Source organism: Danio aesculapii, chromosome 2 (assembly GCF_903798145.1).
Source record: "Danio aesculapii chromosome 2, fDanAes4.1, whole genome shotgun sequence".
Lineage (NCBI taxonomy): Eukaryota > Metazoa > Chordata > Actinopteri > Cypriniformes > Danionidae > Danio > Danio aesculapii.
The window spans coordinates 10,106,656-10,133,510 of record NC_079436.1 but is presented as its reverse complement, the minus strand read 5'-3'; the positions used below and the strand labels follow the sequence as shown (position 1 = coordinate 10,133,510).

At 36.9% G+C, this 26,855-nt stretch overlaps 1 protein-coding gene across 1 annotated transcript in view; it reads right to left on the bottom strand.

Moving 5' to 3' along the window:
• LOC130234553 (meiotic recombination protein REC8 homolog) overlaps positions 1 to 26,517 on the bottom strand; it is a 30,479-nt gene extending 3,962 nt beyond the window's left edge. Inside the window, exons 1-14 of the mRNA XM_056464792.1 lie at positions 26,462 to 26,517; positions 23,946 to 24,014; positions 21,132 to 21,274; positions 20,058 to 20,136; positions 17,190 to 17,340; positions 16,036 to 16,099; positions 15,643 to 15,710; positions 14,829 to 14,901; positions 10,817 to 10,967; positions 6,360 to 6,567; positions 6,085 to 6,222; positions 5,928 to 5,994; positions 2,831 to 3,003; positions 751 to 799 (exon numbers count right to left, since the gene is read on the bottom strand). Of these exons, the coding sequence (XP_056320767.1) occupies positions 751 to 799; positions 2,831 to 3,003; positions 5,928 to 5,994; positions 6,085 to 6,222; positions 6,360 to 6,567; positions 10,817 to 10,967; positions 14,829 to 14,901; positions 15,643 to 15,710; positions 16,036 to 16,099; positions 17,190 to 17,340; positions 20,058 to 20,136; positions 21,132 to 21,274; positions 23,946 to 24,014; positions 26,462 to 26,517 (1,489 nt within the window). The remainder of the gene's footprint in view (positions 1 to 750; positions 800 to 2,830; positions 3,004 to 5,927; positions 5,995 to 6,084; positions 6,223 to 6,359; positions 6,568 to 10,816; positions 10,968 to 14,828; positions 14,902 to 15,642; positions 15,711 to 16,035; positions 16,100 to 17,189; positions 17,341 to 20,057; positions 20,137 to 21,131; positions 21,275 to 23,945; positions 24,015 to 26,461) is intronic.
• Between the last annotated feature and the right edge of the window lie 338 nt (positions 26,518 to 26,855).

Here is a 26,855-nt window from a genome sequence, read left to right as displayed (position 1 = left end):
AAAGATTTCTTTTTCAGAAATTAAAGTATATGTAATAACTATGGAGTGACACAAGGAGAAGGTACTGGACTACTGAAATGTATTTAATATTTTTTTATAAAAGGCGTTTTTGGTAATAAAAGCTTCAAGACACCTCTTGTATGGAGAATAGAGTTACATTTATTGCTCAGGTGTGTTTTTTTTTATCCCCAGAGTTCAACAGAGAGTAAAAATCTTGCTGTTTCTGTTTGTCTTGTCTATAAACTCTCATCTTTAGTTGTTATTTTCTATTGGGTTCAGTTCAGGTCATTGGTTAGGCCATTCTAGCAGCTTTATTTTCTTTTCTGAAACCATTTGGCTGTATTTGGCCTCATTGTCTTGCTGAAATGTCCACCCTGGTTTCATCTTCATCATCTGGTAATGTAGGTGTTGGACTGAAGCAGATAATATTCAGTTACACTTTTGAAGGGCAGGGGTGCTGAAAAACTAGAGATTTCAGCTGCTGTCTGGGCTTTCCATGTCGTTTTACACCCTTCCGTCCTTCATGTGTTTGATACTTTGTCCCTGTGTCATTTCATTTTATTAAACATAACTTCATTTCTAAACAAATTTGTTTTGTTTTCTTTGTATGTATGGATTACTTTAGCTGCTACCGACATTTGGTGAGAATGTTAAGTCAAGAGCTCCTTTAGAATTATATTTTCTGAGAAAAACGGTGACATGCTCCATAATTATTTTACATGCTGTATATTTTTTGAGAGAAGATTTTACCTGGGGTTTCTTGCTGGAAGAGTTCAGGCTCCACCATTTCTCTAGGAATCTACAGTAGTGAAGGATGCAGAACAAAAGATCAGCCACTAAAACAGAACCAGTTATCTTCATTTTAGTCAAGAATATTTACTTATTAATTTGGTTACAACAGATCAATAATTTTTCTCCAAATGTGCATTTCGTGACACCAAATTTCTCAAAGAGCCTTAAAAAACTTGTTCAGGGTGTCTGCAGGTTTCACCAAGTTAAATGTAAGACTTTTTAAGACCTTTTTAAGACCATTATGAATGAAATTTTAGACTTTTGCAGCTAGGGGTAAAGGATTTAGATTATAATTAAATCCATTTAATAATACAATAATAATATAATAATAAAAAATGTAGCAGCACTAAATAAATGGAGAACTTTTAAACAAATGTTACTGTAAAAAAAGTAATGTACGCATTATGGTAAATAGAGTTAAAACATTTTTTTGAGTTTTATTGAGATTGGGATTGTTGGAGATTGTATGAGTGTTAATGGCCAGATTGGATAGCAATACATGAACAATGAAATATTAAGACCTGCTAAAAAAATTAAGACCTACAGCACAATATTTCAGTAGAGTTAAGGGCTAAAATGAAGCTTTTGACATTTTAAGATTTTTTAAGACCCTGCGGATACCCTGTTGTTAAAATTTACCAACAACAACAAACAAAGAAAAGTTGTGTTATTTGTTGAATTATGTTTTTGATATTCATGAAGTTGAATCTCCAGATTTAGTTTAGTTTAAGTTTAGTTTATGTCTTGTACAAGAACAACACACAACAATACATTAACCTATTTAAAAATCATAGGCAAGATGCATGGTGTCAGGTTCCCAAAACATGTTGGTGTATATGAATTTTGTGCGTGTGTGTGTGTGTGTAAAGGCTGATTTATACTTCTGCATCAAGCGTATGAGAATGTCTGGCGCAGCCTTTGCACGTTCGCATAGCCCTCGCTGTGGCTGAAAACGACGCTGACACACACCTCTCAAAAAATGTAACAACACGTTGCGATGTGTAGTGCAAGCTCTGTGATTGGTCGACTTGGTATTGGTGACAAGCTAGGGCGGTGCTGAGAGGCGCGAGCCCGATGGATCGAGTGTTTACAAGTGTCGAGTCCTGTGAAGGAGCTCCAGATGTTTATCCAGTGTTTACCTTATGATTAAGGTTGTTGCACGTCCGCCGGCTCCCGCCTCTGAATGAGTAAGTTTGAGCTACTTGTACATTAAGGTAGTGTTCAGAAAAAACAAAACACCTGTGAAGAAACTCGAAACAGAGGAACGTAAAACCGACTGCCAGCTAGCATTTCAGAAGTGTTATTGCAGAGCGACACAAACAGCACACAGAATTATAAATGCATGGCTATGCACAAGGCAGGGGCCCTGGGTCACGCCGATTACTCGACGCAGAAGTATAAATCAGCTTTAAGAGAGAGAAAGATACTGCGTCAGAGCAGAGCTAATTAATATTCATGACCATTCTAAATAAGGTCAATAAGCACCTTCTGATTCTAGGCGTATTTTATAGGGTACTAAATGAGCTAATCGTTTTAATATTACATTTTATATTATAAAATTTGAACTTACCTAAGCCACATACCTACTATGTAGATATCAGAGAACAATTTAGCTTGTTGAATCAAAGCAGTGCATGGCATCTTTAAGATGAGTTGCATAATAATGAATAATTTTTACGATTTTTTTAAGGTGTTTTTTTTTCGTATTTCATATTTTTTTGTTCATCACAATCTGTCTGTATATTAATTTATGCACTGTGTTTGTCATAAAGTGATCTGTGCTCGTTAAATGTACGGTGGCTCTGAATTGTCAAAACACTGAACCCGATTCAAATTTTAATTATGATGGACGAAAGTTTTGCAGGCAGTGCATCAATGTGATTGACACAACGTGAGGTCGAATTTATTTTTAAAATTTCAGATTCGGTGTGCAGTAACATTTAGGTTTACAATTTTTGGGGGAAACAAACCCCTGTTTAGTGGTGTAATGCATACATAATGCATACACTTACACATAATGCATGTTATGTGTGCTGACCTCTGTTGAGCTGATCTCTTGGTCCACTTCTGGCTCTGGTGGTGGTGGTCGTTCCTCCTCCTCTCGCTCTGGTGTTTCTTCAGCCTCAGGAATCTCCCAGCGCTGCCCGGATGGAGGAATGGGCTTCACCACTGCCGCCTGTTTCCATAGAGCCAGGATTTCAGGAGGAAGACCTGCGTCAACACAACACGCACGCCGTCAATAATGTGACCTTTCGATTTAACTTCGGACTGCATCAAGAGATAAGGTGCAGGATGATGCATCAGTGAATAATAGCAACAATTATTTAAATAGTTCACATCTGGGCTATATATAATCTGTATAATAAAATGTGTTTTATTAGATTTAATTTATGCAATTAATTTCAAATTATTGTGTCCAGACAGGGCAAAATGGTATCAGGAAATGGTTTGTGAGAAATTTTGGTAGAGATTTAAAAATATACATATATACTATAATAAATAATTTATCTGATAGATAAAAACATTGAGGGCAACACGGTGGCACAGTGGGTAGCACGTTCACCTCACAGCAAGAAGGTCGCTGGTTGGAGCCTCGGCTGGATCAGTATGTGTTTCTGTGTGGAGTTTGCATGTTCTCCCCGTGTTGGCGTGGGTTTCCTCCGGGTGCTCCGGTTTCCCGCACAGGTCCAAAGACATGCAGTACAGGTGAATTGGGTATGTTAAAACTGACTGTAGTGTATGAGTGCGTATGTGAGTGTGTATGGGTTTCCCAGTGATGGGTTGCAGCTGGAAGGGCATCCGCTGCGTAAAAACATATGCTGGATAAGTTGGCGGTTCATTCCGCTGTGGCGACCCCAGATTGATAAAAAATAATAACTAAGCCGAAAAGAAAATGAATGAATGAATAAAAACATTGAAATAAAAGTTTTATTAAGATGACTGAACATCTATAAAAGCCAAACCAATTATAAAGCTGGATTGAAATAATAAAATTATTAGAATAATTAGACATTAATACAAACAATTATTTAATATAATTCAAATAAATGCATGACAAAAAAATCTAAATTATTTTATATATAAAAATACAAAGACAAAAGGCTAATTTGATTAAATAAAGAGCTAATAAATATAAGTTGTATAAGGACTAGAAAATAGAAAACAATTTTATGGTGACATAATGAATAGTAATATTTGTTTTTAATGACAATTCATTCATTCATTCATGCCTCACAGCAAAAAGGTGGCTTGTTCGAGCCTCAGCTAGGTCAGTTGGCATTTCTGTGTGGTTTGCATGTTCTCCCCGTGTTTCCTCCAGGTTCTCCGTTTCCCCACAGTCCAAAGACATGCACTATAGGTGAATTGGGTAAGCTAAATTGTCCGTAGTGTATGAGTGTGAATGAGTGTGTATGTTTCCCAGTGATGAGTTGCAGCTGGAAGGGCATTTTCTTTTCAGCTTAATCAGGGGTCACCACAGCGGAATGAACCGCCAACTTATCCAGCATATGTTTTTCACAGCGGATGCCCTTCCAGCCACAACCCAGTACTGGGAAACACCCATACACTCCCATTCACAAACATACACTACGACCAATTTAGCTTACCCAATTCACCTATAGTGCATGCCTTTTTGACTGTGGGGGAAACCGGAGCACCCGCAGGAAACCCACACCAACACAGGGAGAACATGCAAACTCCACACAGAAATATCAACTGCCCCAACCAGGGCTTGAACCAGCGAGCTTCCTGGTAAGAGGTGATTGTGCTACCCACTGCGCCACCATGATGCCCTTTTTTAGAACCGTTCATAATAAAAATATTTTCACCATAGAAATTGGGCCTCTATACAAGAAACTATACAAATGCATTTTCGGATGGTGGTGAAGACAAGGATGATCATATTTGTGGTCACCACATCACACTATTGGAAAATACACGTTTTTAACAGGATTGTTGATTTAACGGTCATGAAAATAATTGAAATAACTCAATTAATCTTCCACTGGCAGTCTATGTTTGAGAAAGTATAAATGTTATTATTAAATGTCTCTTTTGCTGATATTTTTGAGGAATCCTTGGTATTTTTTAAGATTAAGTTTTTGAAACTGTGGAAAGGTTTATTGCAACCCAGGCTCATTCTGAATACGTACCGCTATATACATTTCTGGATAACGCCAAATATATCCCAGCAGCTACGTTTTCTTGCAGTTTTCGCTAATCCATCAGAGGCACTGTGGATGCTTTTTGAGATCTCTTGCAAATGCCATTTGCGCCTGCTGTTCTCACGTAAATCCACCAGAGGCCGCTGTCAACTGCCTGACTGAGCGATCGACTGACCCACCACCTCTCCTTCCCTAAACCCAACCAACAGTGTTTTCAAAAGCAATCCAGAAAAAGAAAAGACTTCGCGGGCGCCTGATTTTTACCACGTTTTTAGATCTTACTACATTCTCACCCTGTTATTTACTTGTTTATTTTATTTTTTGGCTTACCTGCTTTCTGAAACCGTTCTTTGCCGGACTCGTTTCCCATTGTCGTGGTCAACTCCGCTCCACATGACAAGTCCGCCAACATATGCGGCGAGCCACTGGACAAAATGGTAACAGCGGACAAGCCGTCCACACAGAGGTAAGCGTCAGCTGGTAAGTGTGAAAAGCAACAGCCTCATACCGCCCCATAGCATTCGTTTTAAAAAACGAAATGCACCCATGCGTACTTCTGGCTACATAACTCGCGATCTCCAGAAATGTATATAGGGCTACGTTTTCAGAATGAGTCCATGTTGGTTTATTGCGCCCTTGCACAACCAAACAAACTTACTCTTTTGAAATACTGTCTAATGACATTGGTATTACAAAGTTGAGGTGGTTTATAAGGACATGGCTAATGTCCTCACAATTGAAATGGTTAAAAATCTAAATTAATGTTTTTTATTATTTTTATTATTATTATTTCTTAGTTTTTTTTTGGTTGATGTTATGCACCATTGTTGTGACGAATCTAATGAAAGACAATATGGAGAAAAAAAAAACAAGCAAGTGTGTGCGTATGTTTTGTGCCCTCTTTGCAAATTATAAATGTATTATGATTTTGTAGTAAAATAAGACATTTATTTGCAAGATTGACTGGCTTACTCATGCAAGGGTTTGTGAGCAGTTCTCTAGCATCCTTCTTCTGGAAGGACGGTTGGATGATGGAATCCTAGGAGGAAGAAGTCACAAACGACAACATTTTATTTCAATACACAAAATACCGCCGACATGAAGTGAGTTTATATTGTTCTCCACTGACCAGAGGCCTGGTCATCGTCTCCACATCATTAATGCGGGCCCTCATTTCGTCCTGTGAAATCTGTGTATATTCGTCCACGAAGAGCAGCTGCCTCCTCCTCCTCTTCTTCACCTCTGGTTCAGGGCTCAGTACAGCAGCCTGACACAAACACAGATCACACACGTTGGTCAAAAACTGTGGTGCAGATCTTGGCGTACTTGTCATACACCGTGTACCTGTGTATACCCTATAATTCACTTCTGCAGAATAAAGAGACGCCTAACAGTGGCACACACCTCTAGACGAGGACTTATTTCTCCCACCGCCTGCTGTCTCTTGGGTTCAACCCCTGTTTCCTCTTCAGGTGGAGGTGATGGTATGGGCACAGGCGCGGATACGGGGGTCTTTTCTCTTTCTTCTATCACAGGCATCTCCATGGGCAGCCCCAAATCCTCCTCTGGGAGCAGAACAGCATCCTGACTTGATGCACCGGTGATTTGTGCACTGAAAAAAGCATGATGTTAAAGAGATAGTTGGCCACAGAAATGCAATCAATATCCATCTTATATCTTCTTCTGAATGTGTATGACTTTGATTTATTGGTTTATTGGCATCTATACCACTGTAGGTAAATAGCTGGAAAGATTATGAAATGCAGTTAACCTGAAAACTATTTGCTGCAGAGATCCGTGTGGTTCTGAATATGATGATCATTTAAAGTAACATTATATGCATACTCATTTGAATGATCACTCAGCAAGAATAACTGAAAGTGAATGAAGCCTTGCCAATTTAAGTCACAAATAGCCACATGGCTCTTCCTTTATACACAATTAGATAACGTAGAAGTTCTAGCCCCTCTTCTATGGAAGGTAAATCCTGCCAATTTTAAATAAATCAAATAAACATTGGAAATTAAAATGAAAACCACATTAACAATTTAATTAAGAACACAGTTTGCAAAATATCTGCCAAAATTGAAAATGAAATTATTTAGTTTTCATTTTAACTGTGACAACACATCGTCCCTGTCAATTCGATAATTAAAATGAAGTTGCCGATTTAACATTTCATTCTCATTAGCTCTTCCATTACAATTAATTAGATAACGTAGAAGTTCTAGCCCCTCTTCAGGCTTCTCCTGCAATTGAAAATTTTTTTCTATGCATTTGATGCTTTTCTTATTATGTGGGACAAAACAAAGGGGACAAAAATTATAGAATTTTTAGATCACACCACATTCAATAGCTTCCACAATTTATATAACTGCATGCTATGGTTAAACTAGTAATCACAAGTATTTGTAAAAATTTAAATCACCAGGAAATAGAGCGACTATATGGAGGTCAGAAGAGAGAAAAATGACAAACTAATAATGAATTTACTTGAATCAATTTCTGTTAAATAAAATGTACTTTTCTTACCCCCTTAACAGTTTTTAAGCAAAACATTACTTATAATTTGGCCTAAACTTGGTTAATTCTAATAATCGTTAAATAAAACAAGATTTAAGAGCTCAAGTAATTTTGCTGAAAATTTTTGTTATAAAAAAGTTTTTCTTGATTTACAATGTTAATAACTCATAACTTTACATTTTTTTATCATTCTATGACAACTGTGTCTAAAACAAAATTTTATTTATTTATTTATTTATTTATTTATTTATTTTTTACATTCCATCAGAACTTCCCAACGTGCCCCAGTAACATATTTCAGATTGTAAAAAATTTACACGGCGCCCTCTAGTGGATTTTCAAAATCAAAAACTGCAAGTATATGTAGCTCAGAGTTATGGGATCAAATTTCTGTCTAAAGTATCATGGTCGAGGATCAAAAAATAATAAGCGTAAATCAAAATATTGACGGTGCATGTAAAATTAAAATAAGCAAAATTGAAAACTAAACAAAACAAGAAACGATGAGGTTGCGTACTGAAAGATAAAGGGCTCTATTTTTACGATCTAGGCACAAAGTCTAAAGCGCATGGATCAAAAGCATCATGCTGTGTGTTTACACCTGACGCGGTGCGCGTGAATAAATTGCACTATTCGCGCGTAAGCAGATGCTTGAACATTTTGAGTTTACTCGCTTCATTTGCGTTTCAATTTCACTTCACAACAGACATGGATTCGCGTGATGGGCAGGGCTTCTGTTTGCTCAGTGACTGTAGCTTCGTTGTTAAATGGCTAACATGGATTTTATTGAAAGAATAGCTGTGTTTATGTGCTTTATGAAGGCTGAAAAACAGCATCAATTCATTTGAGCTGTGTTTGAGTGCATTAGATCCTCAGAGTTTATAAACTCTTCCAGAAACTTAACCTGGATGAGGGAAGCCTTTAGCGGTGCTTCTGACTGAGCCGAGCCCAGTTTGACGAACTGCTGTCTGGTGTCAGCTGGAGGATTTCCCCCGGGACACCAACAACAGGCGCTACGTTATAAGCACGCCCCTACAAGAGAAAGCTCCTGATTGGTTAACGCGGCGTAAATGTCCCCTGAAGTTCAGATTTTCTAGCTTGAGCGATTCGCGCGAAATGACGTCAAGCGGGTCAATCGCGCAAAACGTTTAACTTGCGCAACTTCATTTGGAGCAAATCGCGCCGCCTCATTTGCGCGTATTACGCCGCAAGATGTCTATTCGTGTTTTTGTATTGACTTCACTCACGCTTAACGCTTCTTCTGCATCTGGTGTTAACGCAGCATTAAGGGCGTGTCCAAATCCACTTTTGTTATTTTATTTTTATTTTTGTTATTCTTATTCTCTGATCAGATTCTCATCTCCCATTTCCTTTAAGAGTCAGTTGCTTCGCCCCATGGTGTTTTTGCTATTTACACAGTGGACTTTGTAAGTGGATAAACTGAACACTTCACTATGAAGAAAACAGTTAAACAGACCATCTGCAGCACAAGGTTAAAGAACGAGCCTCCTCCATTCGGCCTCTTTATTTTCTCTTTTTCTTTACTTTGACTCCTCACTTTACTCCTTTACTTTTGTGGATAAGAAAACAGAGGAAACTCACTCCCCTGAAGACATCTATTAGTCTACATCAGGCATGGGCAAACTTGATCCTCGAGGGCCGGTGTCCCTGCAGAGTTTTGCTCCAACACTAATCAAACACACCTTGAACACCCTAATTAGTGTCTTCAAGATCACTAGAAAGCTACAAGCATGTGTGTTTGATTAGGGTTGGTGCAAAACTATGCAGGGACACCGGCCCTCCAGGATCGAGTTTGCCCACCCCTGGTCTACATATTTAATTTCATTTGTTAAGTACAAAGTTTCGTTTGAAAACTATTTTTAAATTCAGTTCTAATTTCCAGCAAACTAATAAATGAACAATAATAATAAAGTGTGATCAAAAAACTGAGTTATATCCAAACACATGTCCTATTCTTAGCCCCGACAGGAGGACAAATCTAAACTTGTTTTTATTAAAACAAATATAAATATGCATATAATAAATAATACTGCTGAAAATAATAATATTATTCAAATACAGATTTTCATGAATAAACTAAAAAAGCCCCCTGACATGAAAAAGGCATGGAGGCAGTGGTTTTTATATTTATGTAGAATATATATATATATATATATATATATATATATATATATATATATATATATATATATATATATATATATATATATATATATATATATATATATATATATATATCTATATATATATATAGATAGATAGATAGATATATTTTTTACATTTTAATCCTTTATTTTTCATTTGTAAAGATATTTGTGTTTTGCTGTTAATCCTGTATCTATTAAGCAATGTGTAAGCGTTTGGACCCACAAAGGTGCATAACTAACGCACCCCGCGCTGGACTTTAGACCTTTTTAGAGCTTTCAGTTGGTCAGTGGTGCAGTCTATTTCAGTTCCTCAAAATAGCAACGCCCCAACAATGCACCTCCTTTAAAGACTGGAACACCCATGAGTCCATAAAGAGGCACAAATGGATTTGCTATTTAAACAACGTTAAGCACAAAATGTGAAAATTACTGTTGCGCTGGTCTGAAAATAGCAATAAATCAAACCATACACGTCTTGCGCTTTATTGCGCCGGCTGTCTGATAGGACCCAATGAGTGTGAATCAAAAATAAAAACGCGTTTAGACAAAATGTTTTTCTGCTCATATTTGACTGTTTTGAGTGCTCACGTCTTTTCCTCTTCGCTCTTGTTTCCACATTCTGTGGTTACTTTCCAAAAGATGCCATTTGACTTTCAATTAAATCACAGGTTTCAATCATCATTGGTCCACTAGTCGAGTTTGGCAGTTGCTCCTCTAGCCAAACACATTTTCATTTTTGATTTATGCTCATTATCTTTTGGTACCTCACTGTTTCTTAGTTTAGTTTTCACTTTTGCGCGTTATAATTTTACATACAACGTCAATTTTTTGATTTACACACATTATTTATCTATCCGCGACTGTAAAAATTTAGGCAGGAATTTTGTCTCATACAGGGAACACATTTCTGAGTTAGCAAAAATGTAGACCTGGGCACATATCTCCAATGAGCCTGGGTTGGTTTCTAATTGTTAAAGTCTGGGTGAAAAAAAATAAATAAATGGTTAAAAATGCTAATTTATCTAACCAAAAGGGATTGTGTGTTAATGTTTTGGATTTTCACAGGAACTTAATATCCTTCAAGCTCTTTTTTTTCCAAACATGAGACATTTTTTTAATTTTTTGTTCACCAATTTAAGTGTAAATGAGTTTGTAATTCTCTCTACATACAGATCCAAAGAGGCTGATATCGTCAGATCTCTGGCTGTCTCTCTCTCCACTGCTGCTCTCTCCAGCTCTCTTTCCTCAGACATCATCAGCTCTCTGTCCTCCTCTATTCGCTCTCTCTCTCTGTCTATCTCCATCTGTCTCTCATCTTCACCTGCAAAAACACATTCCCTTCTCAAATCTGAATCTTATAAAACAACATGACAGAAATGGCTGAGTAACCGCTGAGCACCATATCTGGGCTTTACTAGCAGTGATGGTTCTAGACCACAGTAAATCTAGAAGTCAGCTAATAAAATAAGTTAAGATTAAAAGAATTTATGATGTTATAAATATTTTATAGGGCGACATGGTGCCTCAGTGGTTAGCACTGTCGCCTCACAGCAAGAAGGTCGCTGGTTTGAGTCCCGGCTGGGTCAGTTGGCGACCCCTGATGAATAAAGGAACTAAGCCGAAGGAAAATGAATAACTGAATGAAATATTTTATATAAATATATTAGGAATAGTCAATGGTCTGACCTTTGGTTTTATCTGTGATGCAGTACATGATGCATCAGTGAATAATGCCATGAATTATCTAAATATGTCACATCTGGCACATATATGGCCTTTATTATACTTTATTTAACTCATGCATTTAATGTCTGGAAAGGACTTTTTTATTTACAGGTGCTGTATAAGAGGTTTTCAAACTGCATGTGTGTGATAGGGGGTTTGGGGAATATTTCAATAAAAGTAAAGAATTAAAAACTTTGTTTTATAATAAATTATTTAACTAATAAATGTGTAAATGAACTCTAAATAAACTATAAAAGCAAGTAAACAAAAGCCAGATTGGAATAGTTTAATTTTCAAAATAATTAGCCAAAAATAACACAACCAAATATGATAAAATACAACAAAAATACATAATGCTAAATCCAAATAACACATATAATCAAATACATAATGAAAGAGCAATTTTATTTTGACTAATTAATGGTAATTGACTGCATTGTTTTAAGGTGAGTGCTCGCGAATGATTTATATGGGTGAATGTAAACAAACAAATGAATAACTTCTCAATTGATCAAGTATGACTCTGCCATCTCTAGAAGTAAGCTAATAAAATAAAATAAAAATAAAATGTTACATACTAAATATTATTTTTAATAAGCCAATTAAACAAGTTGTTACATGAGCCTGACTGAAAACTAATTTTATAATAATAATAATAATTTATTTTTATATACTGTAGTGACTTTAAAACGTAATTCTCAGAGCGCTAAAATTGAATCATTCAAAACAGATAGATAAAGGCGACGCAGTGGCGCAGTAGGTAGTGCTGTCGCCTCACAGCAAGAAGGTTGCTGGTTCGAGCCTCTGGGTTAGTTGGCATTGGAGTTTGCATGTTCTCCCTGCGTTCGGGTGGGTTTCCTCCGGGTGCTCCGGTTTATTAAGCTAAATTGTCCGTAGTGTATGAGTGTGAATGGATGTTTCCCAGTAATGGGTTGCGGCTGGAAGGGCATCCGCTGCGTAAAAACGTGCTGGATAAGTTGGCGGTTCATTCCGCTGTGGTGACCCCAGAATAATAAAGGAACTAAGCTGAAAAGAAAATGAATAACAATAGATAAAACATTCAAATATCTAGAACCATAAAAACATAAAACAAACCAAGAATGCACACCTCACGAACAGGTGAGAATTAAGTTGTGAGATTTCAAGGCTGATTTAAACAATTTAAAAGATTCAGCGTGTTTAATGTCCTAAGGGAGAGAGTTCCAGAGCCTCGGAGCCAGGTAAGAGAAAGCCCGGTCACCCATAGGGCACAGACGATTGGAGGGGACTGTTAAAAAACCAAAGTCAGAGGAATGGAAGTCACGTGAAAGGGAGCACCGTGTTTAAGTTCAGACAGATAGTGTGGAGCCAAACCATGCAGGGCCTTGTATGTAAGCATGAGGATTTTAAAATCAAAACAGAATCTGACTGGTAGCCAATGGAGAGGTTCCAAAACTAGTTTTGAACATACTGTTTTTTTTATGTTCATTTTGGAAACGCCAGCTATTAACGTAAGGCATTGCAGTAGTCTAAGTGGGAAAAAATTTAAGTATTAATCAGTTTTTCTGCCACAGAAAAAGACAGCATGGGGTGGATTTTTGAAATGTTTTTGAGATGAAAAAATGAAGTCTTTACAGCGGTCAGCATGTGGGGGTCAAATGTTTCATTTTTGTCAAATATTACCCCCAAGTTGTATACTTTGGTCTAAACATAAACGACAGGGCCATCTAGGTTCAGTGTTGGGCAGTAGCGTCGACTAGTTTAACTACATTTTTCAGTAGCGTGGCGGTGGCGTCGCTACTTTATAAATCCAATAGCTTTTCAGTAGCGAAGCTATTTTATTAGTCAAGTAGCACAGTAGTGTCCATACAAGCTACATTTACCAAACACAGATCAACAAGTGATGGCACTAACATTCACAGAGCTGTGAGGCCGGTGTCTAGCCGATGAGAGTAAATCCATATGATGGCGAGAATGACAATTTCTTCTTCTTCCTGTTTTACGATGTTGACAACTTTTTGGTGCGTTACTGCCACCTCTCGCTCTTGTCGATGACGTCGCAAATCAATGATTGGGCCGACACGAGAAACTTGCTTGATGGAAATATATATAGTATATATAGGAAGTATATATATAGTTTACTATTGGAGTATATATATATATATATATATATATATATATATATATATATATATATATATATATATATATATATATATATATATAGTTTACTGTTGTAAAGGCTAAAGTATACTACGGTAATTACTATTATTTCATGATAGTTATTAATGATACTACAATATGTAAGTTGGTGTAATTTAATGCTTATTCATAAATATTTCCCTTTACTATACATTACTATAGTATTTTAGATGCGCAACACCTGGTTGTATTTTATTTTTTGTTTTTGCTGTTATATGCTACAATTTGTTTCTGTTTGGTACAATATTATTTACAGTAAAGAACTGAACTGAACAATTCTGCCTCATATGATTCATTGACAGTTTTAGTGATCACTAAGATATGAATGATAATTTAAGTTGCTTCGATTTAAAAATAAAAATTGCAAAAATAGCTTAAATGTAGCTAAGCTACTTTTGCAAAGTAACTTTAGCTTAGCTTGCTACATTTCCCAGGGTATACCTTTTAGTGTAGTTAAGCTACATTTTAAGTAGTGTAGCTAATAGCTTAGCTCACTACATTTTTCAAGTAGCTTGCCCAACACTGTCTAGGTTAATTTTAAGAGGTTTAGTTTCACGCAGTTAGTTGGAAGAACCAATAACCATAACCTCTGTCTTGTTAGTGTTCACATTTTACATTACTTTAATAGCTGCTTTCTCTTTCTATCCTCTGCATTATTGCTTAAAATCACTATTTAAAAAGAAATGCAGCCATTGTGTGGTTGCAAACCTACATCACGTTCATGATATTGCATCAAATGGATCTCGCATTCCACTGCACCTTTAAAAAACAATCAGCTGTTTTTTTTTAGAAGCAAAGACTCATTTGGTCTGAATGAGCCCTAATGGCAGACGGCTGCTTCTCACTCAGGTCTGTCTCTGCTAATGATCACTAATGGGCGTGGCTTTCCCCCTCTGATGACATGTAGAAAGGGAGAATGTCAATCAAAGTGTTTCTGCAGACTGTTTTTATCAAGTGTGTTTATAAAAATATAGAATTAAGTCTTTTTTACCATTAGAAACTGGTTATATTCACATTTTGTTGCCACATAACTGTGCTTAAACCTCTTATAAAAGCATTTTATAATATTTTATTTTTACATAATAGGTCCCCTTTAAAACATACAGAAGAGAACATTTGGAAATAAGGTTTTTCATGAAAAAATCAGCTAAACATTCTTGAAATTTTGCTATGTGGGTGGTTTGAGTGAATATATGCTGTATCTGTATCCGGCACCTGGATAATTGCAGCCCCTGATTACGGGTTTGAGTGAAACCAGCATGTCGCGATTACTCACGCTCAAGAAAGTGGTCCGGCTGCTCCAGCAGTAGTTCGATCATATTGGCCTCCTGCAGATCTGCTCCTTCAAACTGAAACAGTCAGGACAGACAGAGATCTGAATGCACAACTGGATTTTCAGTAGTAATGATGGAGATATGGGCGGATGGACAGATGTACCCAACACAGGCTCATTGTGAATACGTAGCCCTGTATATATTTCTGGAGAGCGCAAATTATGTAGCCAGAGGTACATACGGCTGCATTTCGTCTTTCAAATGAATGCTACGGGGCGGTATGATGCCGTTCCTTTTCTCGCTTACCAGCTGACCACTTGTCTCCGTGTGGATAGCTTTTCTGCTGTTACCAGATATCCCAGTGGCTAGGCGTGTACGTCAGGTGGTTTTGAGATGCAGAGCAGAGTTGACCATGACAACAGGGTTCGAGTCTGGCGAAGAACAGTTCCAAGAAGCAGGTAAGACAAAAGGCAAAAAATTAAACCTGGAAAACCTGCTAAGATCTGAGAACGTGGTAGAAATTAGGGGGCTTTTCTTTTTCTGGGTTGCTTTTGAAAACACTATTGGTTGAGTCAGTCAGTCAGTCAGTAAGTCAGTCGACAGCAGCCTGTGAATTTAGGTTGAATTTATGCAAGAAAAGCAAGCGAGAATGGCACTCACAAGAGAAATTTGAGATCTCAAAAAGCATACACAGCGGCCTTTAGTGGATTCGTGAAAACAAAAACCACAAAAAAATCGACCTCCTGGGACGTATTTTGCACTCTCCAGAAAACTATACAGGTGTATGTATAGATAATGAGCCTGGGTTGGATGTACCTGTGGCTCAGGCATGATGAGTGGCTCTGGTTCTGTCAGAGTGATGGACTCCTGGCTCGCTGTGATGCCTGCAGACAGAAGAAGAAGCTTTAAAATATGTAAAAAATTTTAGATTTGAGGAGTTCAGATACAAAAGCCTCTAAGTGCTGTCTGAAATTATCATCTAAAATGAGCTTTTTTTCAGGATCCTGTGTGTACGACCAGTTATTTCACTTTTGTGTGAATGAATATGTTATTTTCATTGTCTTTAAGGTGAAATAACTGATCATAAACATAGGAGGCTGAAAAAAATGCTAATTTTAGAAAAAAATATTTAGATGGCATTTCGAGAGCTTTGCATCTGAACTCTTCATTTCTTTATGTATATTTTAGTGTGAATTATGAAGTGCTCACCATCTGAAGGTGGTGATGGCTGACTAGCAGGCGGGACAGACTCTGGTAAAACCTTTTCACGTCTCTGAACCACAGTATACGAGATTAGACCACACATGACTAGCAAAAACCCTTCTTTAAAGGCACAATATGTAAAACCTAATCTAAAAACACTGGTTTTATATACAGTTGAATTAAAATTATTAGCCCTCCTGTGATTTTTTTCTTTTTCAAATATTTCCCAAATAATGTTCAACAGAGCAAGGAATTTTTCACAGTATTTCCTATAATATTTTTTCTTCTGGAGAAAGTCTTATTTGTTTTATTTCGGCTAGAATAAAAGCAGTTTTTATTATTTTTTTAAAACCATTTTAAGGTCAATATTATTAGCCACTTAAGCTATTTTTTTCGATTGTCTACTAAACAAACCACTGTTATACAATGACTTACCTAATTCCCATAACTTACTTAATTAACCTAGTTAAGCCTTTAAATGTCACTTTAAGCTAAATACTAGTATCTTAAAAAATATCTAGTCAAATCTAAAAATATCTAGTAATATCTAATTTTGAGTGTGACTCCAAATCCAGACCTCCATAGGTTAATAAATCTGATTTCCATAGATAATGTTTGTGTAATTTTGTTGTCAGCACAATTAACTAAGTAAAGAACAAAGTATTTAATAAGAATATTTCATTCATTCAGATCTAGAATGCGTTATTTTAGTGTTCCCTTTATTTTTTTGAGCAGTGTATAATAATGACAGATCACAGGTAGAAATAACAATAACTTTAAACGTTTAGTCATTAAGACTCACAGTTTTTTTATGTTTTTAAAAGTAATTTCTTTAGCTAATCAGTTATTAAATATATCTTAATGAAATGTATTCCTGTGATGACAAATGACAAGACAAGACTCCTGATTTTCTGCTCGAGAAACATGTTGAAAATGATTGAGCTGCTTAATATACTTTATTTGTAGAAAACTACAGATACATTTTTAGGATGATTAATTAAATAAATTAAAGATAAAAGTGAATTTTATATTTTCATAATTTTTTAAAAACATCTTTATTTTAAATTTTCAGTTTACTGCTTCCTCGATTATTAAAGTATATATACGTAAATGACTAACTAAATCAGTCATCCCAAACTATTGAAGGGCAGTGTACTAACCCTCAGAGCTTCTTTGTAATTCTGAGTAACATGCACCTGTATTAAGCTGCTTGGACTTGGCAGGCCGTACTCCATGATCCCAAAGAATGGATCTCTCGCACCCTCGGTTTCATCAAATAAGGCAACAGCATCGGGGATCATGTGACTCTGCCTGAGAGGAAGCAGAAAATTGATTTACCATGAATGTCACTTATTATATGCTTCAAGTTCTGAATCTTTTTTTCATTCATTTTGTATGTTTATCCTGTCGTTGCTCTATCCTAATGTTTCTCAACCACATTCCTGGAGGACCACCAACACTGTATGTTTTGGATGTTACCTTTGTCTGTCACACTTATTACAGGTCTTTCAGTCTCTGCTATTGAGCTGATGATCTGAATCAGGTGTGTTTGGTTAAGGAGAGATGGAAAATGTGCATAGCTGGTGGTCCACTAGGAACATGGTTGAGAAACACCGCTCTAACATAATATTATGTATCAAAACTGTACATTTTGCTTCCTTTTAACTAGGGATGTCCAGATCCGACCACGTGATTGGAAATCGGGCTTGATCACGTAGTTTCAGACTCCATCAGGATAGGATGTATACCTGTTACAGACTCGGTCCCAGTCATTCCCCTCACTGGCCAGCAGAGGTCACCATCCCCGGACTTTTAAGCATTACATCATCCATCTGAAGTGATTGTGCACACACCTGAACTGAATCTAGTTAACGACCCAAGCTTCCTATATAAGCCACACTCAAACACCAGTTCATTGTGAAGTCTTGTTTAGCCCCGGCCAGCATTACTGAGTGGGTTTTCCTGTCTGATCTTCTGAGAATCACCCCGGACTGTTTCTGACTCTGAGTTGACTTCTGCCTACCCACTACCCTTGCTTTTTACACGGACTCTGAACCACGCTGCCTGCCCTCGACCCAAGCCTGTCTAACGGATTCTGAACCACTCTGCCTGCCACTGATCTGTGACTGGTAAATCACTCTGTGTCTGTCAGCCGCCAGCCCCAAGACCATTATTGATTACTGTTGATGTGTGTTCACACTTTAGTGCGTATTGGATGTTTGACTGTGACTAATAAATACTGCATAATGGATCCCTCCGTGTCAGTCTCCACGTTACAATACCTCCCACTCAGGACTCGAATATATATTTTTATATACAGTTGAAGTCAAAACTATTAGCCACCCTTTTAATTTTTTTTCTATTTTTAAATATTTCCTAAATGATGTTTAACAGAATTGTTCATTTCATATGTCTGATAATATTTTTTCTTCTGGAGAAATTCTTTTTTTTTTGTTTACTTCGGCTAGAATAAAAGCAGCTTTTATTTATTTTTTTTTTTATAGTCTACAGAACAAACCATCGTTAAATAATTTGCAGATTACTTGCCGATTACCCTAACCCCCCTAGTTAACCTAATTAACCTAGTCAAATATTATTTACTGTCATCATGACAAAGATAAAATAAATCAGTTATTAAAAATGAGTTATTAAAACTAAGTTTAGAAATGTGTTGAATAAATCTTCTCTCCATTAAACAGAAATTGGGAAAAAAATAAACAGGGTCTTTTAATAAACCTTGCTTTAACTATAGATGTGTTAAAAAATAATGAGAATATGTGTGTATGTATATATGTATGTATGTGTGTGTGTATATATATATATATATATATATATATATATATATATATATATATATATATATATATTCTCATTATTTTTTAACACATCTATAGAAACAGCATCATATGATAGGCATGATATCACTTTGTTGCAGGGATGCTATTGGTTAAATCTCAACAAAGTAGAATGTGGAAGCAGAAAGTGCGAGCATGTCTGCGGTCTGGAGGTATTATAAAGTTGATGATGACAACATTGCCATAGCCAACTGTGAGATATATAAACTTGGGATTGCCTGCTGGGTGTTTAAGTTGAGGTGCTATTTCATTGTGTAATAGTTTTTTTACATATTTACTGTTGTACTAAAGTTCAAAAGTTAGGAATTGATGTTATTTATTACTTGATTGTTCAAGTTGCCTCACAAAAGTGCTCTGTTTGTTAACAGAGTTGTTGAATGTTAAAATAAGTTGAATTAAATAAATAATAAGGAACATCCTGGATCTGTTTCTTTTTATGTATTAAGTATCGGATCTGGTTTCAGTATTGGTAAATATTCAAAATCAAATGACTCGGACTCAAGGGCAAAAAAACCTGATCGGGACATCCCTACTTTTAACCGTAATACTGCTTGCTTTTAATTATAAAGGCTGCAAGCCTTTGTGGAGGACATTCTGCTTAATTTAACCATTCAAAACAGGCTAATAAATACTTCAGATGAAGAAAACTTAAAACATCATAAAATTAAAAGAACTAATATTTATGCACATTCCTTTCAAAAGGATACTGATGTTAATGTACTGGTTAACTGGTAGCTCAGTGGTTAGCACTGTCGCCTCACAGCAAGAAGGTCGCTGGTTCGAGTCTCAGCTGGGCCAATTGTCATTTCTGTGTGGTTCTCCCGAAGTTGGTGTGGGTGTCCTCCGGGTGCTCCAGTTTCCTCCACAGTCCAAAGACATGCGTTATAGGTGAATTGGATGAACTAAAATTGTTCGTAGTGTATGTATGTGTGTGAACATGTGAGTGTGTATTGGTGTTCTCCAGTACTGGATTGCGGCTGGAAGGGCAACTGCTGCATAAAAAATATGCTAGAATAGTTGGTGGTTCATTCCGCTGTGGCGACCCCTGATAAATAAGGGACTAACCTGATGTGAAATGAATGAATGAATGAATATCAGCCTATTGGCCTAAATCCTAACAATGTGAAAGATGTTCATAAAGAAGCATGTATAAACAATAATATAACCCCTGACCTGGTATCTTCCTCCATCAAATCAATGTTAGCCTTTCGGTTTAGACGGAGCAGCTTGTCAATCGCCCCCTGAGTGTCCTCTAAGGAAACATGAGCAATCTGTTACAGTAAAACAGTAAAAATAACAAAAAACATTCACTCTAAAACATGATAGGTTGTCTCAACCCTATTATGGGTGTAATACGGACTGAACCAACTGCTGGGTTAATTTTTTTAATTAAATTAATATGACTAAATTTAACCCAATATTCAAGTTAGTCCATATTTTACCCAATTTGAGCTTAGGTTGTTTTGGTATTTTTTGACAGATTAAATCAGTAGCTTTTGAACAACCCAGGCTCATTCTGAAAAAGTACCGCCATATAAATTTCTGGAGAGCACCAAATATGTGACAGGAGGTACATTTTTTTTTGCACTTTTTGTTTTTGCAAATCCACTTGAGGCTACTGTGTATGCTTTTTGAGATCTCAAATTTCTCTCACGAGTGCCTTTTGCGCCTGCTCTTCTCATGTAAATCCACCAGAGGCTGCTGTTGACTGACTGACTGACCAACTGACTCACCCTCCTCCTTCCCCACACCCAACCGATAGTGTTTTCAAAAGCACCGATTGACCCGCCCACCCACTGCCCTAAACCCAATTGACAGTTTTAAGAATCAATCCAGAAAAAGAAAAGCCCTCACGTGATTTTTACCACGTTTTCAGATTTTATCACATTCTCACCCTGTTATTTACTTGTTTATTTTATTGTTTTACTTCTGTTTTTGTCGTACCCGCTTTCTGGAACCGTTCGTACATGGCGAGCTAACTGGACAAAAAATCGGGCAAACTGGCAACAGCGGGAAAGCTGTCCCGCGCCGTATTGTTCATTTTAAAGAAAAAATCCAGACATATGTACTTCTGGCTACATAATTCACGATCTCCAGAAATGTATATAGGGCTATGTTTTCAGAATGAGCTTATGTTGCTTTTAAATGTTTTATTAAAAATAATCAATATAATGTTTAAATTAGTTTATTATTGAATATTTTTCACCCTCAAAAAGAACTTCACCCTGATTTTACAGCAAAACCAACCTAATAAAAATTCACACTGCCTGTGGAAGACAAGTATGACTCCGTACTGCAGCTGAGAGGAGAGGTACAGGGAGAAACGGGGGCGGGGCAATCCTGCCATGGGGGGCGGGACTCTGACCAACACGAAATCCATGATGTCATTGCTGTAAAACACAATTATGACAACTTCAATGGAATAGAAATATGGGGTAAAACACATTAAATGATAATATGATATGAAAAATGAAATGACACAATGTTTTAAATGAATCAAATGAACTTTTAGTCATCTCAACTTTGACTAAAGATATAAAAAAAATTGTTGAAACCTGATTTAAATTAGTTGATGTAACAAAAACCATTGTTGTCATGATTTTATGTCATAGTTTTTACAGTATAGTCATCACAAATTTGTGAATTATTCATTCATTTTCCTATGTCCCTTTCTTTGTCAGGGGTCGCTACAGCGGAATGAACCGCAAACTTATTCAGAATATGTTTTACGCAGCAGATGCCCTTCCAGCTGCAACCCAGAACTGGGATACACCCATACACTCTCGCACAGACACTCATAAACAATAGCCAATTTAGCTTATTCAATTCACCTATAGCACACGTCTTTGGACTGTGGGGGAAACCGGAGCACCCAGAGGAAACCCAATAAGAGGAGAACATGCAAAATCCACACAGAAATGCCAACTGACCCAGCCGGGACTCGAACCAGCAACCTTCTTGCTGTGAGGCAACAGTGCTAACCACTGAGCCACCGTGTCGCCCTTACATTGTTCTTTCTTCTCTTTTTCTAAATGTTTCAGTTAAATGTTACTAGTTTCAGACTCATCGAAAGTAAAATAATGTTAATGTTACATTTGTATTAATGCTAAAAAAGTCAAATGGAAGAACATTCCAGGGTGAAACGTTTAAAGAACATTCAGCAATGTTTCTACAACTAACTGGGAATGTTCTTAGAACATACCGTATTTTGTATCCTAAGACGAAACAGTATATAAACTCTTCACCTATGAGGCCTGTGTCTAATGAACCCACGCATGTTACTGATTTCACTGTAGTACAGGGTGGGCCATTTATATGGATACACCTTAATAAAATGGGAATGGTTGGTATGGAACAAAATCAGTGTCGAATTTTAACAGTCGAATTTGAGCCACTGAATTTATGGAAGCAAATTTTTGAACTGAAATAAAATGAGCTGAAAATTACCTTTTGAACATTATACATCATATTTTTTAAGGGTTTTGAATATTTTGTAAGTGTAATCAGGAAATTGAATATGAATTGTATGAATACGTGTTTGAAATATTTTTAGTTGAAATATTCACAGCTTTAATATACAACTATGTTAAATTTCAGGAACTAAAAATACAAATCCTGGAATTCAAGTCATTAAAATTCAAGCACTTGTTAATTCGGTGTATTATTTTTTTCAGTTGTGCTATTGAACAAGATTTTTAATTCAATACTTTTGGGTATGGATTTTGTTCCATAGGTTGGTGATATTAACGTCCTGTTTGTGGCATATTAGTATATGTGAGGGGGCTCATGAAAGAATAAAGTTACGTTAAAAACAAGCACACCATTGTTTTCCTTGTGAAATTTCCAATAAGTTTGATGTGTCACATGACTCTCTTCCTATTGAAAAAACTAAAGTTGGATCCAAGATGGCGACTTCAAAATGGCCACCATGGTCACCACCCATCTTGAAAAGTTTGCCCCCTCACATATACTAATATGTCACAAACAGGACATTTATATCACCAACCATTCCCATTTTATTATTGGTATCCATATAAATACCAATAATTTATATATTATTACCCTGTAGAAATGTGATAATAATGAATCTGACCAGTCATTAGCTGCGTCTCAAATGGCACACTATACATTAATGCACCATGTACTTATGCACTTACACACTCAACAGCATAGTACATGTATGTAGTGTTGTCCCAAATGGAGCACTAATGTTTTTTACTAAGCGGAAATTCAAACCGTTTCCCTGAAGATGTTTGACGGTTGCCAAATCAGTGAAATAAATGACCAAACTATCAAATAATACCTGCTTTGAGTATAACCACATTCACCAACGGGAGGCGCTATAATCACAGTTTTGCTTTCACCATCCAAAATACATTTTTGTTTAATACATACAAGTTATCCAACATGTGCGCCCGATAGCTCCGCTCCCTCCGCTACGTGAGCAAACCTGCGGTCGTTGAGTGCGTGAAGTGTCCATCATTCCACACCTCATTTTATTGGCTGAATGAGTGCATCACCCGGGTAATTAAAGTGCACTTATTAATTTTAGAGTTTTCAGTGTGAACGCACTACTTGCACTATTTATACTACAAAATGGTGCAGAATAGTGCATAAGTATGCGATTTGGGACGCAGCTATTCATTCATTTATTCATTTCTTTTCGGCTTAGTCCCTTTAAAAATCAGGGGTCGCCACAGCGGAATGAACCGCCAACTTATACAGCACATGTTTTACACAGTGGATGCCCTCACAGCTGCAACCCATTACTGGGAAACACCCATAAGTTCTCATTCACAGACATACACTACGGACAATTTTAGCATTCCCAATTCACCTATAGCACATGTCTTTGGACTTGTGGAGGAAACCGGAGCACCCAGAGAAAACCCACACCAACACGAGGAGAACATGCAAACTCCACACAGAAATGCCAACCGCCCAGCTGAGGCTCGAACCAGCGACCTTCTTGCTGTGGGGCAACAGCATTACCTACTGCGCCACCGCATTGCCCACCAGTCATTCATGCTTTATTCTTAATTGAATATTAAGTCCACTAACCAGGTGTGCTGGACATTGACTTTGAGTAGATCTCTCCGACTTATCTTTCGTCCTTTAGTGGCAGCCAACCTGAACATAAAAGTTTTTACATGTATTATTAACATTCAGGAACTGCATTTGAAAGAAACAATATAAATGCAGATGTAATTTGACTAGGCATGGGATGATAACCAGTTTCAAGGTTTACCGCGGTTTGGAAAAGTCAAGGTTTTAAAACCGCAAACATTTTCTGTAAATTGTTCCTAAGGTATATGTAAAGGTTTTTTTGTTAGTTTTTTTAATGTTTTGTAAAGAAATTGTGTTTTTGAAACTAATATAGTTAGCAGAAGTCAATGATGTATTTTAATTATTTAGTCTGACATGTTTACTGTTCCAAAATATTATAAATGTTTCCTAAAATGAAATATATTGTCTGCAATGAGGAAAAAGTTCTTGTTTTTTACTAAGACATTTAAAAATAGGTTATTTTAGAGCAGTGATCAAAATACTGTGAAACTGTGATATTTTTATTCAAGGTTATCATACCGTCAGAATCTTATACCGGCCCATCCCTAAATTTGACCTATTACAAAATATAGAATATAACATCATGTGGTTAGTTAGGCTAGTAATAGAGTTGCCTCCATTATAAAGTTAGATTATTAAAATTCTATTACCATTGAACAAATTATTGATATCTATTTTTATTGTACAATAAATTGCACCAAAATATATTGCGATAAATGATATTATTGTCATTTGAAGACCATTTTATGCCACTCATTATACGACAATAACAATTCATGTACATTAAATATATGCATATTGCAAGTACACTCTTCCAAAGAACATCATATTTTATTCTTAAGAATATTTATTGTAATTATAGTCATTTTAACTATTTAATCAGGCACTGGAAACAGAATGTGAAAATGCATATCCTAAATAAATCATAATAAATGTTAACATAAAAGTGCAAGGTAAAAAATAACAGGCTGCGATATCTGCTAGCAGATCTATTTTCAGTTGTCAGACACCCACATGACAATATACTATAGTAATTTATGGTAAATACTACAGTGTTTTTTTAACCATACTAACACTGTCACCTCAAATAAAGATAGAGATGTTGCAGCAAAATGTTGCTAGAATTGTTTTTTTTTAATGTATGGGGGGGATACACTCACTAGTGCCAGGTTGGACCCCCTTTTGCCTTCAGAACTGCCTTAATCCTTCGTGACATAGATTCAACAAGGCACTGTAAATATTTCTCAGAGATTTTGCTCCATATTGACATGAGAGCATCACACAGTTGCTGCAGATTTGTCGGCTGCACATCCATGATGCGAATCTCCCATTTCACCACATCCCTATTGGTGCTCTATTGGATTGAGTTCTGGTGACTGTGGAGGCCATTTGAGTACAGGGAACTCATTGTCATGTTCAAGAAACCAGTCTGAGATGATTCATGCTGGAAGTAGCCATCAGAAGTTGAGTACACTGGGGTCATAAAGAGATGGACATGGTCAGCAACAATACTCAGGTACTGTATATAACAATATTTGATAGGTATATACTCAGGCTATGGCGTTGACACGATGCTCAGTTGGTACTAATGGGCCCAAAGAGTGCCAAGAAAATATCCGCCACATCATACACCACCACCACCAGCCTGAACCGTTGATACAAGGCAGGATGGATCCATGCTTTCATGTTGCTGATTCCAAATTCTGACCCTACCATCCGAATGTTGCAGCAGAAATTGAGATTCGTCAGACCAGGCAACGTTTTTCCAATTTTCTATTGTCCAATTTTGGTAAACCTGTGTGAATTGTAGACTCAGTTTACTGTTCTTAGCTGACAGGAGTGGCAACTGATGTGGTCTTCTGCTGTTGTAGCCCATCTGCCTCAAGGTTGGATGTGTTGTGTGTTCAGAGATGCTCTTCTGCATACGTCCGTTGTAACAAGTGGTTTTTTAAGGAACTGTTTCCTTTCTATCAGCTGGAACCAGTCTGGCCATTCTCCTCTGACCTCTGGCACCAACAAGGCATTTGAACAACCCACAGAACTGCCGCTCACTGGATATTTTCTCTTTTTCGGACCATTCTCTGTAAACCCTAGAGATGGTTGTGCGTGAAAATCCTAGTAGATCAGCAGTTTATGAAATACTCATACCAGCCCATCTGTCACCAACAACCATGCCACGTTTAAAGTCACTTAAATCACCTTTCTTCCCCATTCTGATGCTCAGTTTGAACTGCAGCAGATCGTCTTGACCATGTCTACATGTCTAAATGCATTGAGTTGCTGCCATGTGGCTGATAAGAAATTTCCGTTAACAAGCAGTTGGACAGGTAGTGTACCTAATAAAGTGGCCGGTGAGTGTATATTGCATCAGCAAACATTATTGAGGTCATGTTCGCATGTTGTGCGATAAGTCGATATATTGATTATTGTGACAGGCCTAGCCATACAGTGAATATATAGGCCTACCTGTTGTCAAACATTTGAAGCCTCACACAGAATTGAAAACTTACCATATCGTGGCAAATCGCCCAGTACGATGATTGAGCACCGTGGGGTAGAAAAACATCGTGAAGACGTTGATGAAGTCAATATAATAAAGCAAATATGTAGCAAAAACTGCAACAGCGTCGTGATCACGGATGAAAATAAATTTCTGAGGTAAAATCCTATCTTTAAATAGGAAATCACTTCAAAGGTTGCTGAGGGGAAATTGTTTTTAAAACTCTACCAATCAGTCGTGGTTTTGAAACAGGGCAAACCAATCTTATTAAAACAGCAGTCTTATTGGGCTCTTGTTTCCATAATAATCCCTGTTTTGTTGTACGCACGACAGCATAGGCTAATTGAGAAGTATTAAAACCTTTTAGCCACATTCAAGCCATAAACCATGTGTGTTATTAAGTT